The sequence below is a fragment of the Osmerus mordax genome, chromosome 25 (assembly GCF_038355195.1).
Source record: "Osmerus mordax isolate fOsmMor3 chromosome 25, fOsmMor3.pri, whole genome shotgun sequence".
Classification (NCBI taxonomy): Eukaryota; Metazoa; Chordata; class Actinopteri; order Osmeriformes; family Osmeridae; genus Osmerus; species Osmerus mordax.
In genome coordinates, this window is record NC_090074.1 from 9,840,523 (window position 1) to 9,855,699 (window position 15,177).

The 15,177-nt window shown below is 51.0% G+C and overlaps 2 protein-coding genes across 2 annotated transcripts; one reads left to right on the forward strand and one right to left on the reverse strand.

Moving 5' to 3' along the window:
• The first annotated feature begins 1,082 nt into the window (after window positions 1-1,082).
• On the forward strand, window positions 1,083-6,960 carry frmd7 (FERM domain containing 7). Its single transcript, XM_067228859.1, has 13 exons — window positions 1,083-1,211; window positions 1,817-1,921; window positions 2,574-2,616; window positions 2,931-3,009; window positions 3,235-3,332; window positions 3,610-3,724; window positions 3,951-4,098; window positions 4,182-4,277; window positions 4,506-4,669; window positions 5,191-5,259; window positions 5,396-5,471; window positions 5,752-5,969; window positions 6,315-6,960. Exons 1-13 carry the CDS (start codon window positions 1,083-1,085, stop codon window positions 6,958-6,960), a joined length of 1,986 nt encoding a protein of 661 aa, XP_067084960.1.
• Window positions 6,961-8,177: 1,217 nt separating this feature from the next.
• On the reverse strand, window positions 8,178-14,786 carry stk26 (serine/threonine protein kinase 26). The gene is made up of 11 exons (XM_067229060.1): window positions 14,299-14,786; window positions 12,746-12,976; window positions 11,607-11,663; window positions 11,290-11,398; window positions 10,878-11,035; window positions 10,528-10,713; window positions 10,272-10,420; window positions 9,789-9,888; window positions 9,619-9,681; window positions 9,050-9,165; window positions 8,178-8,869 (listed from the first exon to the last, which is right to left on the reverse strand). Exons 1-11 carry the CDS (start codon window positions 14,347-14,349, stop codon window positions 8,854-8,856), a joined length of 1,236 nt encoding a protein of 411 aa, XP_067085161.1. The 5' UTR covers window positions 14,350-14,786; the 3' UTR covers window positions 8,178-8,853.
• Between the last annotated feature and the right edge of the window lie 391 nt (window positions 14,787-15,177).

Consider the following 15,177-nt stretch of genomic DNA (forward strand, 5'->3'; position numbering starts at 1 on the left):
AGGCAGAGCAGAGAGGCTCGTGAGAGAGAGCTGTTGTTGCTTCAGGTGATAGTGGCTCGTTCCAGTTGTCTCATCTGATCTCCACATCGCGATCAAAGTTACTGCGATTCGCCTCTATGTGTTGTCATGTGCGTGTCCGTGGGCCTGTCCGTGGAGGCACGAAGGTCCGTGGGCCTGTCTTGTGCATTGATGTGGATCAGGGCTTTGAGACAGCATTATTTTAGACAGCATTTGTTAAAAGAAAAAAAAAAAAAAAAAATAAGCCCAATTTTGTCTGGCGATAGATTCCCAACCGGGGACTGACATGTCCCACACCGTTCCACAGGCTCCGGTACCGGAGACAGTCTTGCGCCGGCCTCGGTGACAGTTAGCGGAGCAGCCGGAAATGTAACGTACTTTCAGCGCCATCTAGAGTACATGCAGGAACATGACAATGTGCTGGCAGCGAAAGCGCTCCCGTACAGACGCGGAACCGGTGACCTCGCCTCGGTAATCTGTTAGTTCCTCCGATGGCAACCCGTCATTATGAACTCATAAGATTTTATTTTTTGAGTTGTGTTACTGCAGGCCTGGTCTATCATTCATCTAAACGCGTATTCACTAATCTGGGCGCACTGCGCAGTATAAAATAATCTGCTTGAGTTTAGGCCTTTGGGTGTTCCATGTGTGCGCATGGTCGTGAGTGCTGCGTTTCCATCGTGTTCGCGTGACTGAAGCCATTTTACAGTGCACCAGTCCCATAATACTCTGCCCCTCTCCGCCAAATGTCTCGCTCCTCTCCACTCGACACTACTCCGCGCCCGGAGAGGTGTGTGTGTTCAGACCAGCCATGACTGTGCCTCGGTCCTTTCCATCTGGACCTCCAGCCCACTCCTCTCCCTTACCGGACCTGAGCTGAAGACGTGACACCGGAGACGGGATGAGACTCGCGGAAGACGGAGAGGTAGGCTCGTTTACCAGCGAATGCTCCTGGGCAGGTTTGCGATTTTGATTGCCAACTAGTTGGGCCCCGGCGCCAGGCCCCCATCCTTTGGTGTATGTGTGTGAGTCAGTGTGTGAACTGAGAGCCGGGGATAAGGAGGATGACGGACGCTTCGGCTGGTCGCGCGCCTACCGCCAGAACTCTCTATGCTCTCAGAAAGCCCCGGGAGAGCGCACTCCGATTGAGCGTTGTATTCCTGGACGACAGCGAGAAAGTGTTCGAGGTGGAGGTAAGAAGACAATCAACTAGGCCTACGTAACCAAATCTTTAACGAAACCAGAGACATAACCGACAAAAACTTTAGTCTGACTTATACGGGCATTGAAGAAATGGTTCACTGTAGGTCAACGTCAGAATCCAAACAATATTGGTAACCCTATTAAGCAAAAAAAGTGGCAAATCGTTTAAAAGGCTAAACGTGTGTCGGTCGGACTTGTTTAAAAACCACCCAGTGTTCTCGGTCTCATTATAGCCTAGATTTTTAGAATCACAATTTTTTTTATTTTCCCGTCTAACTGGGTTAGTGGTCCGTTCCTCTAAGAGTCCATTATCTGTCTTCTGCCACAGCAACTGCCCGCGGACATACTTCATCTGAAAGCACAACAATGAGAGGCAATGTGAGTGGCCTTGGAGACAGAGACGAGAGAATTGTGTGTGTGGGGGGGGATTTTGGCCTAGGTGTCCTGGTTTCTTTCGCCTGCTGCGTGAATGAATCAGAAAGCTGTACTCAACGATAATTTCCGGCTCAGCTAGCATCGCGTGTTTTGCGAATGCGAGATAAAGACAACGCTCAGCTCTTCGTGTGATCGTTTATTTGTTGTGTTTGCGTTGCAGAATCGCGTCCTTGGGAACGACTTCTACAACAAGGTCTGTGGCCACCTGAAGCTGCTGGAGAAGGAATACTTTGGACTGGAGTTCAGACACGCCTGTGGCAGCTATGTAAGTGTGGTGTAGAGAGACACACCAGTATGGAGAAGACCAGTGTGCTGCAGAGATCAGTGTGGTTTAGGGAGTCAGGTCGCTGAGCGGTTAGGCAATTGGGCTAGTAATCAGAAGGTTGCTGGTTCGATTCATGGCCGTGCCAAATGACTTTGTGTACTTGGGCAAGGCACTTCACTCTACTTACCTCGGGGGAATGGCCCTGTACTTACTGTAAGTCGCTCTGGATAAGAGTGTCTGCTAAATGACTAAATGTAAAATGTAAATGTTTAGACACCAATGTGGTTTAGAGACCAGTGTGGTGTAGAGAGAGACCATTGTGGTTTAGAGAGAGACCAGCGTAGTGTAGAGAGAAACTAGTGTGGTAAAGAGAGACCAGTGCGATATAGAGAGACCAGTGTGATGTAGAGAGACCAGTGTGGTGTAGAGAGAGACCAGTGTGGCTCTGCAGAAGCCAGATATTGACCATGCATTTGAATCAGGTGTGTTGGAGCATGGTAATATCTAAAACATACAGGACAGTGTGCCCTGAGGACCAGGGTTGAAGACCACTGACGCAGAAATAGACACAGAGTGTTGTAGAGAGACCAGTTCATAGAGAAACCAGTGTGGTGTGGAGAGACACCAGTGACCATGTGATTTGTGTCCCCAGGTGTGGTTGGAGCTTTTGAAGCCACTGGCCAAGCAGATCAAACGTAAGTATGAGGAACCTGTGGTCTACAGGAGAGGAGGAGGAAAGGAGGAGGAGGAGATGATGACAAGACCGGAGGAGGAGGATGGCAGGAGAAGAGGAGGAGGAGGAGGAGGAAGATGAAGAGGAAAGGAAGAAAAGAGGAAGGGGGAAGAAAGATGAGAACAACAGGACTGAGGAGTGGGAGGAGAAGAGTAGTAGGAGAGGAGGAGGAAGGGAGGTGGAGGATGAGGAGGGGGACAGGAAGAGGAGGACAGGAAGAGGAGGACAGGAAGAGGAGGAGGATGAATGTCTGACATGTTCTCTTTGTCTCCTCAGACACCAGGGATCCCTCCTTCCGCTTCATCGTCAAGTTCTTCCCTCCAGACCCCGGACAGCTGCAGAAAGAGCTGACTAGGTACCTGGACCTCCCTGCCTCCCTCCCTCTCTCCTTTCCTTTCTCCGTCCCTCTCTCTCTATCCTTCACCTTCTCTCTCTCCCCCTCTCTCTTTCTCCCTCTCTGTCCTTCTATCCCTCTCTCCTCCTCCTCTCTCTCCTCCTCTCTCTCTCCCCCTCTCTGTCTCTCTCTCACTCCCTGTCCCATTTGACAGCCCGTATCTCCCCCCCTGCTCCTCCCCCCCAGGTATCTGTTTTCCCTGCAGATCAAACAGGTCTTGTCCACCGGGAGTCTGACCTGTAACGACAACAGCTCCGCCCTGCTGGTCTCCCTCCTCCTGCAGGGTGAGTCTGGATCACTGCTGCTTCTCTCTCTCTCCCCCCCCCTCCCTCCAGAAGCTGTCCCCCACCCACCTCCCTGTCTGCTACCTCCTCTGCCCTCCCTCTCTCCTCTCTCCTCCATGCCTCCCCCTCTCTCTTCCCGGTCTCCCCCCTCTCTTTCCTCCTGGTTTCCTTCCTCTGTAGGCATGGAGCCTGCTGGATCCTACTACATCTAGGAAAGTGATGTTTGTATGCGGGTGTGTCTGCGTGTGCATGTGCGCGTGCATGTGTGTGTGTGCAGCAGAGTTGGGGGACTACCAGGAACAGCGGGATGTGGAACACCTCCACAGGACGTCTTACGTCCCAAACCAGGAAATGCTGCTGAAGAAGATTCAGAAGTTTCACCGGAGACACAGGTAACCATGACAACTACACACAGGTCGCTATCAATTACACACGCATGTACCTGTCAACTACACTAAGAGGTAACTAGCAACTACACACACAGGTAACTAGCACCTACGCATAGGTAACTATGGGAACTAGAGAGACAGGTAGCCATTGTTTTTTTTACACACTGGTAACTGGTGTTGTGTGTGTGTGTGTGTGTGTGTGGTGCATGCGTGTGTGTTTGTGTTCCAGGGGCCAGGCCCCAGGGGAAGCAGACAACCAGATATTGGAGGTGGCCAGGAGGCTGGAGATGTACGGGATCCGACCTCAGCCTGCCAGCGACGGGGAAGGAACCAGGATAAACCTGGCTGTCACACACGCTGGAGTACTGGTGTTCAGGGTATACACACACACACACACACACACACAAGGTAGATTATGTGACCAGGGTTCATCATTATGACCAGGTGTTTATGTTGCCAGGGGAACTCAAGGATTAACACCTTCAGCTGGGCCTCCATCCGCAAGCTCAGCTTCAGGAGGAAACACTTCCTCATCAAGCTGCACGCCAACATAGTGGTGAGTCCTCCTCACCCCTTCACCTCCTGCTCCTCACCCCTTCACCTCCTGCTCCTCACCCCTTCACCTCCTCCTCCTCACCCCTTCACCTCCTCCTCCTCACCCCTTCACCTCCTCACCCCTTCGCCTGCCTACCTCCTCATCCTCTCACCTTCTCACCCCCTCACCTCCTTAATGTGTATTTGTGTGTTTGTGGATGTGTGTGTGGTGGGGGGGGGGGTTCTCCAGCCATCTCGCAAGGACACAGTGGAGTTCTCCCTGGCGAGCAGAGATGTGTGCAAGGCCTTCTGGAGAACATGTGTGGAAAACCATGCCTTCTTCAGGCTCTCTGAGGAACCGCCCTCCCAACAGAGACCCCTCCTGTACAGCCGGGGGTCCAGCTTCAGATACAGGTGGAGACTCCTCCCTCTCCCCCCCTTTCTCTCTCCCCTTTCTCTCTCCCCTCTCTCTCTCTCTCTCTCTCTCTCTCTCTCTCTCTCTCTCTCTCTCTCTCTCTCTCCCCTCTCTCTCTCTTGATCTCTCCCTCTCTTTCGCCTCCCTCCTTTGTCTCTCCTCTCTCTCTCTTCATCTCTTCCTCTCTTTCAATCGCTCGCTCATTTCTCTCTCTCTCTCCTCCTTCTCTCTCTCCCTCCCTCCGTCTCTCTCCTCGCTCTTTTATCTCTGTCCACCCCCCCTCCCTCCATCTCTCCTGTCGCCCTGCTTCAGGTGGAACCTCTTACCTCGTTCCCTACGCTCTCTCTCTCTCCTCCCTCGACCCCACTCTCTCTTCCCTTTGTCTGTCTCGCTCTCACTCTCTCTTCTCCCCTACTCCCTCATTCAGGTCAACATTCATTTCAATCATTGCATTTATGTATTTATTAATGCATGTGTGAAACCATCCAGCCCTTCTCTACCTGTGCGTGTCTCCCCCTAGTGGCCGCACCCAGAAGCAACTGCTGGACTGTGTGAGGAGGGGCGAGAGAAGGAACCTGCCCTTCGAGAGGTCAGCACTGATCTGTTTGTCTCCGGAGCCCGATCTGAATCTGTTTGTGATGTCTAGAACACAACATGACTTGTCTGTGTGTGTGTGTGTGTTTGAATGTGCGTGCGTATGTGCGTCCGTGGTGTATGTGTTCCAGGAGGTTCTACGGGGCCCACAATGACTCCAGACAGTGTAGGTCGTCACCCGATCTGCTCACTGACGTCTCCAAGCAGGTAAGAGCTGAGGCTATGGATGTCTCCCAGCAACACTGTGTGTGTGTGTGCGTGTCTGTTATACTGTATGCGTCTGAAAGTCACAGTTTGACTGTGTGTGTGTCCCTGCTACACAGTGTGTTTCTGTATCAGTATGTGTTCTTGTTATACAATGTGTGTATTTTCATAATAATTTGTGTGTGTGTCCCAGTAATATTGTGTGTGTGTTTGTGTCCCCCTAATAAAATGTGTGTGTTCGTGTGTGCCTATGCGTGTGTGTGTATATGTGTGTATGTCCCAGGTGTACGAGCAGGCCTGTGGGTTCCCCCACCCCTCCTCCGTCCAGGGAGGGAAGCGTAGCCAATCAGCTGCTGAGGTTATCTTCAGCCCGCCCCCTCGGACTGCCCCGCCCCCTTCCAGTCACGCTCCTTCTCGTTCTGCATCCTTCTCTGGTGCTCAGGCCGCGCCCCCGGGACCATCGGACCACACCCCCTGCCTCAACGAGGGGGAGTGGCTTCAGTGGGGGAGGGGCCGACTGTGGGGCAACACACAACAGCTGGTATTGCTCTACCCCCACCCCCAATGCCCTCCCCAGCCCTTCCCCTGTACCTGCCCCCCGAGCCCCTGCCCCCACCACCCCCCTTACCCCTGCCCCCCCCATCCCTACCCCTACCCCTACCTCCCTCCTCTCCCCTTCTCTCCCCACCCCTTCCTCTCCAGCTGCTCCTCCTCCTCTCTAGACCGCCCCCTTCCCTCCTCACCCCTGCCTCTCCCCCGCTGTGCCCTCCTCCCTCGCCCTCCCCCCCATCCCCACCATTTTCGCCCTCACCCCGTTCTTTTGGAAAATTTCATTCGCTCCTCCAGCTTCTCTGGTCCCACCTCCTCCTACTCCCTGTCTCCTCTCCGTCGCAATCGGGAACACTACCAAGGACCGCCCCCATGGGTGTGGCCTCCAGGCTGGGTAACCATGGCACCCAGGGTGTACGCAACCTCCGGTTGCTATGGTGACAGTCGCCGGGGGGATTCGGGGCGAGACGACACGACGGCCGGCCACTTCAGCGACGACTCCACTTACCAGCCAGGGTTGCCGCGGCGCTCCTGGAGCCAATCGGACATGAAGATCCTGCGCCCGTCAACCCCCTCCGGTGCCTCAGGCTCCACCCCCGCCGCAGACTTCCGCCCGCTGGGTCACTACCCACACTTGGCTCGGCGACACACACCAGTACGCCCTACCCACTTGCCTCTCAGCCTATCACCACTGCCCGGGAGACACCCCCCCGCAGGGGCAATGAGCAGGACAGGAAGCAGGACAGGAAGCGGAGAGCTGAGTGACTCGGACTCGGTGTACCTGTCGTACTGGCCGGCAGCGCTGAGGGGGTTGGGAGGCCCAGGGGGGCCCGGGGGCCTGGCTCGCCTCAGGGTCTCCTCTGGGAGCCTGCAGCTGGATGAGCAGGAAGAGGACTGCCTCAACCTGGACCAGGAGCCAATCACAGCGCCGGAGCAGCCCTGAGCCAATCACAGCGCAGCACTTGGACCTCCTCCAGCAGTGTGTGTGTGTGTGCATGACTGGACAGCATGGAGCATGATGGACATGATGATCCTCGAGACATGGATCCAGAACATTCTGGTACATCAACATCTTGCAGTTTCATTGCTCCATGAAACACAGGACAGACACGGACACTCTCTGGGTTTCATAATTTAAATATTTATTTTTCAAGACCAAACCAAAATGATTTTTGTAACAATTGAACAAGGACAATCCAATATATACATTTGACAGCAGCTTCCTTTCAAGCTAAGTCAACATGGTTTCCTTTATAAAGTCCAGACACAGAAATATAAAAACATCTGTATGTTCATTTCTGAGGAAATACAAAAATACGTGATGATCAAACGCCTTATTGCTTCCAGGACCTCGTTCCAAAACCTTTGGTAAGATTCCAGAACCTCTGGAACATTCCAGAATCTCTGGGAACATTACGGTACCTCTAGAAACATTCTCCCCACCTAGGCATCCGATTAGAGAGCACAACCTTAGTGATACAGAGTACACAACACATCTAGAATATTTAGGCACCTTTGAATGTTAGGTTGGCATATGTCATCCCTCCCACTGGGGGCAGTGTTGAGCTTGGCTGATGTACATTTCCCAACAGTTTTCATTATTCATCCCTCCGAGAGAGACTCCGCCCTCCTTCCCTGTCCTACCGTCCTCCCCTCTCTCCGCTCACCCTCCCCTGGACGCTAGGCATGGTTTTTGGTCATTATAAAGTCTATGTCATAGAGACAGTAAAGTACCAGATATCTCAAAGAAAGACCAGCTGGAGAAACCAGCAAGCCTGAAGGGCAGCTCTATAGAAAGACTAGCTAGACAGACCTGCTAGCCTGAAGGGAAGCTCTATAGAAAGACTAGCTAGAGACCAGCTAGCCTGATGGCCAGCTCTATAGAGACCAGCTAGCCAGCTAGAGAGACCAGCTAGAGACCAGCTAACGTGCATCAGTCCTTCAGAGACTAGAGCCCTGCTCCAATACTCTAAACGCGCTTTCTTCCATGCTTCCTTCCTTCCATACTTCCTTATTTGGAGCAAAGTAGGATGGAAGTTGGAAGGCTACGATATGATTGGTTACTTCTTGAATGACAGAGTGATGATAATCATTTTGCACAGCAAAGTCCCCCTTCCCTTGTCCCACCCACCCACCCCTCCCTCCCTCCATTTCCCTCACCCCTCCCTATCCATCTCTCATGGTCACCAGACATTAGTTCCTATTGGTCAGTCTCCTCTCCCCAAGGGTCAGAGTGTGGGGCAGGGGTCAGGGGGGTCAAACCTGAGACCAGGAGGTCACATCTACACATGTAGCAGAAATAAATCAAAACAACTCAAGCTGCAGAAACACTACCACTAATATCCATCGAACACTACCATACATCCATTATCGAAACGCTCTTAAGCAGAAGATTCAAGGTACGTCTTTATTTCGGGTTAGGGATCTTTATATATAGAAAATTCTTTTTTGTGTCTCTGACCATAAAATATGGAAAAAAGTAAAACCATTAGTCTCTACTCTCTCCTCTAGTCTCTCTTCCTCTAAGTAACACACACGCTTTGGGTCACGGCTGAAGTCTCCCACATCTTACAAAGAGGTTAAATAAAAACAGCAGAACAGAATAAAACATGTTTCAACAAATACACATTTAAAACAACAAGTTTTTTTTTCCTTTTTGGTAGCGAGCGCTCAGTGGATGTGCACAGCGGGCGTGCGTCCCCTCTCCCTCCCCGCTCCGCCCCTGCAGGTCACATGACAGCATGGAGGATGAGGGGGGGAGGAATGGGTGGTGATGGAAAAGAGAGGCTGGTGATGATGGTGGTGCATCTTGGGAAGTGTAGTCCTCTGCTAAGCCCTAACTGGCAGGCAGTCTGGGAGAGACAGAAGGCACAGGGTTCACAGAGCTGACGAACAAACAGAGTCCTAAAAGGGATCTGGACCTGGTTCGTCTCATGTACCAACAACAACCCTTCTAAAGCATCCCCTCTTTTAACTCCCCCCCCCCCCCCCCCTGTCCTCCCTTTCCTCCCACCACTCCCCCTCCTCCTCACCTCTGGAAGCGCTCCAGGATGTGGGTGAGCATGGTGTCTGTGATGCCTGGACACACGTCCTCCGCCAGGTGGACACTCCTCTCTAGCTCCTCCACGCCCCCCCACTGCTGCTTCACCTAGAGGGACGAGAGAGAGAGAGTGGGAGAGAGTTGATAAACATCTCGGGAGAAAATATATCTATAAAGCCACCTGACTCTTGGGAGTCAGGTGAGGGAATCGGGCTAGTAATCCGAAGGTTGCCAGTTCGATTCCCGGTCATGCCAACTGACGCTGTGTCCTTGGGCAAGACACTTCACCCTACTTGCCTCGGGGGAATGTCCATGTACTTACTGTAAGTCGCTCTGGATAAGAGCGTCTGCTAAATGACTAAATGTAAATGTAAACGTTCCACCGACTTTAAAGAGCACTAAAACTAAGCTGTCCTCCAGCCTCTAGACCCAACTTCCCTCTCCAGTCTCCATTCCCAGCCTCTAACCCCAGACCCCATCCTGTCCAGCCTTAATCTTTAGCCTCTAGCCGCAGCCTCTAGCCCCCACGATTCTAGCCTCCAGACCCCAGCCCCCACTCACTTCAGAGAAGACGGGAGAGATGACTGTGGTCAGACTGGTAGACCTCTTCATCAGGTCCTGGTCCTGCCAACACACACACAGATTTCAGTGTTTCCACTACAATTATGACAGTAACTCTTTCCCACTGTCACAACCAGTCTCCTCTAGCCCACCCACTCAGCTCAGCTCACCGTCCCATTGGTCGTCTTCTTGCTGTCTGGTTTCTTCTTCCTGACTGTGGTGAAGGACCAGCCGGGCTGGGAGGAGCTGTTCTCCTTGTTGCTGGACTCCCTGGACACACACACACACGTTTATAAACACACACACACAAAGAAAGTACTGGGCAAGGCATTGATGAGTCATTAAAGGACATGAAAGAATATGAATACTGACCACATGCTGTGCCAAGTGAGGAAATATTCAATGGAAACTATATTTGAACTTGTGTACTCCATTGTTTATAAGGCCGTCTGTAACCCATGGACTCACTTATGTGACCACTCGGCCTGGTCTGATTGAAGGATCCGAGCTCTAGTAAACCAAGTCAACCCTTTTAAATTGTCATCCATCTTTCCGGCCATTGTTACATCATCCCAACAGTGTGTGTGTGTGTATTGTGTGCGTTTCTTATGATGTGTGTGGTGTGTGGTTCTGAATGTGTGTGTGTGGCGTACGAGTCAGAGTCGTCGGAGCTGGAGTCCCCATCGTCGTGGCCCTCGGCCCTCCATCTTTTCAGCCGGTCGATCAGCTCTGTCAGGTAGGACGTCTTCCTGGCGTTCTTCAGGATGAACTTGTGCTTCAGCAGTTCTCTGGCTGTGGGTCTCTGGAGTGGAGAGAGGAGAGGGGGAGAGGAGAGAGGTTAGTCAGTACCATTTGGAATAAGTCATCACAGTCATGGTCCAGAACTTCCAGTTTCACTGGGTCACTTACAAAGGAGGGGTCCTTGTTGAGGCACGCGTCCACAAACTCCTTGAAGCTCTTTGAGAACTCCCCGCTCAGCGTGGGAGGGGTGTTCTTGGGGATGAGGAACAGCACGCGCATGGGGTGCATGTCAGAGTTGGGGGGCTCGCCCCTGGCCAGCTCTATGGCTGTGATGCCCAGAGACCAGATATCCGCCTGGAGGGGGGGGGGGGTTAAACCAGCAGATCAACAGACCAGATCAATACTGATCTGTAATGGATGCATCTGAGGATAGTTCTGTCTCTATCTCTCCCTCACACAATCCATGCCTCCCTCACCACAACACACATACCATCACATACACACACACACCCCCCCACCTTGGAGTCGTAGGCAGACTGCTGGATGACCTCCGGCGCCATCCAGAACGGCGTTCCCACAAACGTTTCCCGCTTTATCTGCGTGTCGGTCAGCTGACCCGCCACGCCAAAGTCTGCCAGCTTCACCTCACCCTGCTCTGATAGGAGGACGTTAGCAGCTGGGGGGGGGGGGGGGGGGGGGGGGGAGGAGAGAGACGGGGTGTGAGAGGGAAGGAGGCGGGGGGGGGGGGGAGGGAAGGAGGTGGGGAGGGAGACAAAAAAAGAGGGAAAGTTGATTAAACTCTTGGAGGTAGAGAGTCACACGCATGCAAACGTGAACACACGTGTACTCAAACCACAAACATCCAGGTCACCCACCAATGGACGAAACCAGATACACTGACCTGCCTTTACACAACTCACACACACTCACCTTTTATGTCTCGGTGTATCTTCCTCTCTGAGTGCAGGTAGTCCAGCCCCTTCAGGATCTCCTTCAGCATGGTGGCGATCTGGCCCTCGTCAAACGGCCCTGCTCTCAGCTGCACACACACACATACACCACACCAAATACACCACACACATACACCATACACACACCATACACATGCATGCCACACACATACATCAAACACACATACACCACCCACACACACCACACACACATACACACAACACACACAGTCACCAGAAGTTTAAATCAAGCCTTTTGGCAGGTAGATATGAGCACACACTCTCAGGTGTTCCTACCAGGTCCAGGGCTGATCCTCCTCCCAGATACTCCATGATGATCCACAGCTTACTGCCCTGGAGAGAAACCAGCACAGCATACCATCACAGAGAGACCAGCAGAGAGACAAGCAGATAGAGCACCACCAGAGAGCATGAGATTTACCAGCGAAAAGATCAGCATAGACACAATCAGAGACCAGCAAGGAGACCAGCAGAGACCAGCACAACCTTCTACAATGCGAGTACATCACTCGCATATGCAACCCAATTTCACGCTAGGCGACTAAAAATATCTTTAATTAGCCAATGGATAGTAAATTGTTCGATTTCACTCGCCTGTGACTGAGTTTGTGGCAAATAATAAATTTAGCGCATATTTCAATGACGCACCGTTGCTTGACTGCAATTAACATGATTGGCTGCTATGACAACAGACGTACAATTAGTTATTTTGTTGCTGCTCAACAACGAAAACTGAGATTGCCAAAGTAGCGGAAAGTCGCTAGATAAGATTTTTTGTCGCTAGGGAAGGTAAAAAGCTACACTGCCTCTGTCGCTTTCTCTCACAAAAAGATTGACTTGTTTTTTACGGCACTCGTCACGCACAAAGAAATGGATGCAAAAAAGCTACAATTCCAGTCTGAGCAGAAAACGGTTAATAAATGTTTTTGTCATCAAGACAATTTAAGATTACTGTTCCTTGTTCAGATTATTCTTGCTCTGCTTATCAGCTCTGCCAACTGCGAAAGAGCCTTCAGTGCCCAAAAGAGAATAAAATCTGATATCCGCAGCAGTCTCACATCCTCACGCCTTTCAGACCTGATCTTCTTTTCAACAGAAGGCCCAGAGCTTCAGCAGTATGATCCATCATCAGCTGTGGAGAGGTGGCTGAATAAGTGGCAAGAGAAAGCCATTTGCTAAACAATGGTCAATTAAATCCATACATAAAGAATAATTCAGACAGATAATGTACTTTTTTTCCAGTTGCATTGTTCATGCATTTCAGACCAGTTAGGGATACCAGCAGAGAGATGAGAACAAGATACCCACAGAGTGAGACCAGCAGTGAGACTAGTGGGAATACCAGCAGAGAGAGCAGTCAGGATACCAGCAGAGAGACCAGTCCGAGTGGGTGGCTGGCTGGTGTGTGACCCTACCTTAAGGTAGGAGCCGTAGTACTTGGTGACATAGGGGCTGTCACACTGGCTAAGCACTGTGATCTCCTGCTGAATGTCCTCAATCTCGTCCTCGGCCTCCTCCAGGTCGATGGTCTTGATGGCCACCACGCTCTGGGTGTGATTATCGATGCCTTTGAAGACCTCGCCAAACGATCCCTTTCCGATGCGCTCCAGTTTGGTGAACAGCTCCTCCGGGTCTGTACGGCTGTTCTGTATCGGGGGAGAGGGGGGGACACAGCACGTGATTTTTTTGTCTCTTTCTCACACACACACACACACACACACACACGCCTGCTTCCACCAGATAAAGCTGTGCAGTGCAATCTGGATGCTGTCCAGCTCTTTAATCAGTCTGTCTCCTAATAGCACTAACACGCCTACTTGTCTGTCACACACACCCTGTCTGACTGTCTGCCACACATACACACACACTTCCTGTGTGCCTGTCTATCACACATACACACTACCTGTCTGCCTGCCTGTGTGTCTCACACACATTCTCTCTCTCTCTCTGTCTCTCTCTCACACACACACACTCTCTCTCTCACACACACACAAACAAACCCCTCTTTCTCACATACAGTCTTCTGTTTCTCTTCTCCTGACAGGCTCACACTCAGGTGTGACACAGGAAGCCAGGCTGTAAAGAATACTTCCTAGCTGACCACTTACACACACACACATTGATGCACACAGAGAGGAACACCACACACACACAAGGCCTAGCCTAGGTATGCTGTGAAAGACCAGGGTTAGGGTCAGTGAGGCATGATGTCCTTGCCCAGACACACCTCAGACCTTGGACTTCAGGCCACCGGACAAATAACCCACTTTGAGGAAATGCTTGTCGGCTTCACGCCAGCCTGTCTGTTTGCCTGCATGTCTGCCTGTCTCATCTTCATCATCGTCCTCAATCATCTATCAATAACAGCTATATAATGGCCGAGTGGTTTCGTTCTAACCGCTGGTATTGTCTAGGCTAGTTGTGGGAACAAAACGGCTAGACAAACTAAAACACCTCGGCTAGGCGAGACGTCTGACTATACAGACCGTCAAAGCTTGAAAACTGGCAAGTTGCACATTAATGTAATTAGCAAGGTGGCTGTGGGCTACGTGGTTCTAGCTAGTCTCGTAGATTCCATTCTTTTTCAGTCATTCTTAGTTAATGAGTGACTTTCATGAGCAAGTACTTGTGTGTTTACTTGACTGAAGTTTAAGCTAAACTTTCCAAACCAAATCGACGTTTGGTTAGAGGACTTACTGATTCAACACAACAGCTGGTATGAACGTAAACTACGCTACAGTTTACTTCCAGCAACCAGGGAAAGCTTGACTACACAGGCATTTGCAAAAGTTATGCATCAAATAGCCACGGTTAAGGACTGTCGTCTTGGCTAGTTGCTCAACAAGTCCTTGAATTTGAGACATGAAATATTCTTCCCAGTGTAACTTGCTACAGGGCTGCATTAACATTTCCCGTTGCTGCTGTTGAATCTTGTTGAGTGAGAAAGTTTAAGGCCTCTCGGTCTTACCTGCATCCCGGGAACTTGCACCGCCACCGGTGACAGGGCCATCTTCCGCATCCAAAAATGGACTCACACGGCCTGCCGACTGCCTACTCGATTAGTCGTCAAACGTTATCGAACAACTCTACGACGTCCGATCACTTGTTAGTGCTAGCTAGCTAGTGACAACAAGCCAACGTTTGCTTGTGAGCTGTGTAAAACGCAGCTATCGCCGGCTAAAGTCGTCGTTGTAGCTCGCCAGCTAGCTGCTAGCTAGCATTTCTAGCTTCTTCAAAACAACACAGCCGACTCTCTGTCATTCATAGCATTAACGTTAGCTAGCGATTCCTTCGTTTACATTCGCTTTTACGAAACAAATATGAATAAGGTCGTTATGACATTGTTTGCTAGTTTGTATCCGTTTTAAAATGAGCTTAGGAAGCAGATCTTTTTGAAAGCTCGAAGTCGACGACTTGTTGCCAGCGCTGTGTTCTTGTTGATGTGGCTGAAGTTGTCAGCTTTGGGTGGAGCCGTGTCCGACTTGCGTCACCGCTCCCTGTCACCTTGGTGTGTGTGGTTGAAGTGCTGCCCAACTGTGACTTCCCTGTAAGACACAATTCTCTATTTTTGCTAGAGACCCGTCAAACCGTAAAGGGCGTTTTGACAGCTAATAGACTGCAGACGTGCATAAAAATATCAGCCTTTAATCACATTTTACTTTACAAAGTCAAAACGCAGTTTGGAAAAACAAGTTTGCAGTTTCTGAATGTCTTGCCGTATATCTTAATTCATCCAACCATTTGATTAGTTCAATCCATCTTATACCTCCACACCCGACGATAGGTCCAGCCCCACCTGTCTGTTTCAAAGCCCTTTGACCTCTGACCTTCCATGATGGCAGTTTGC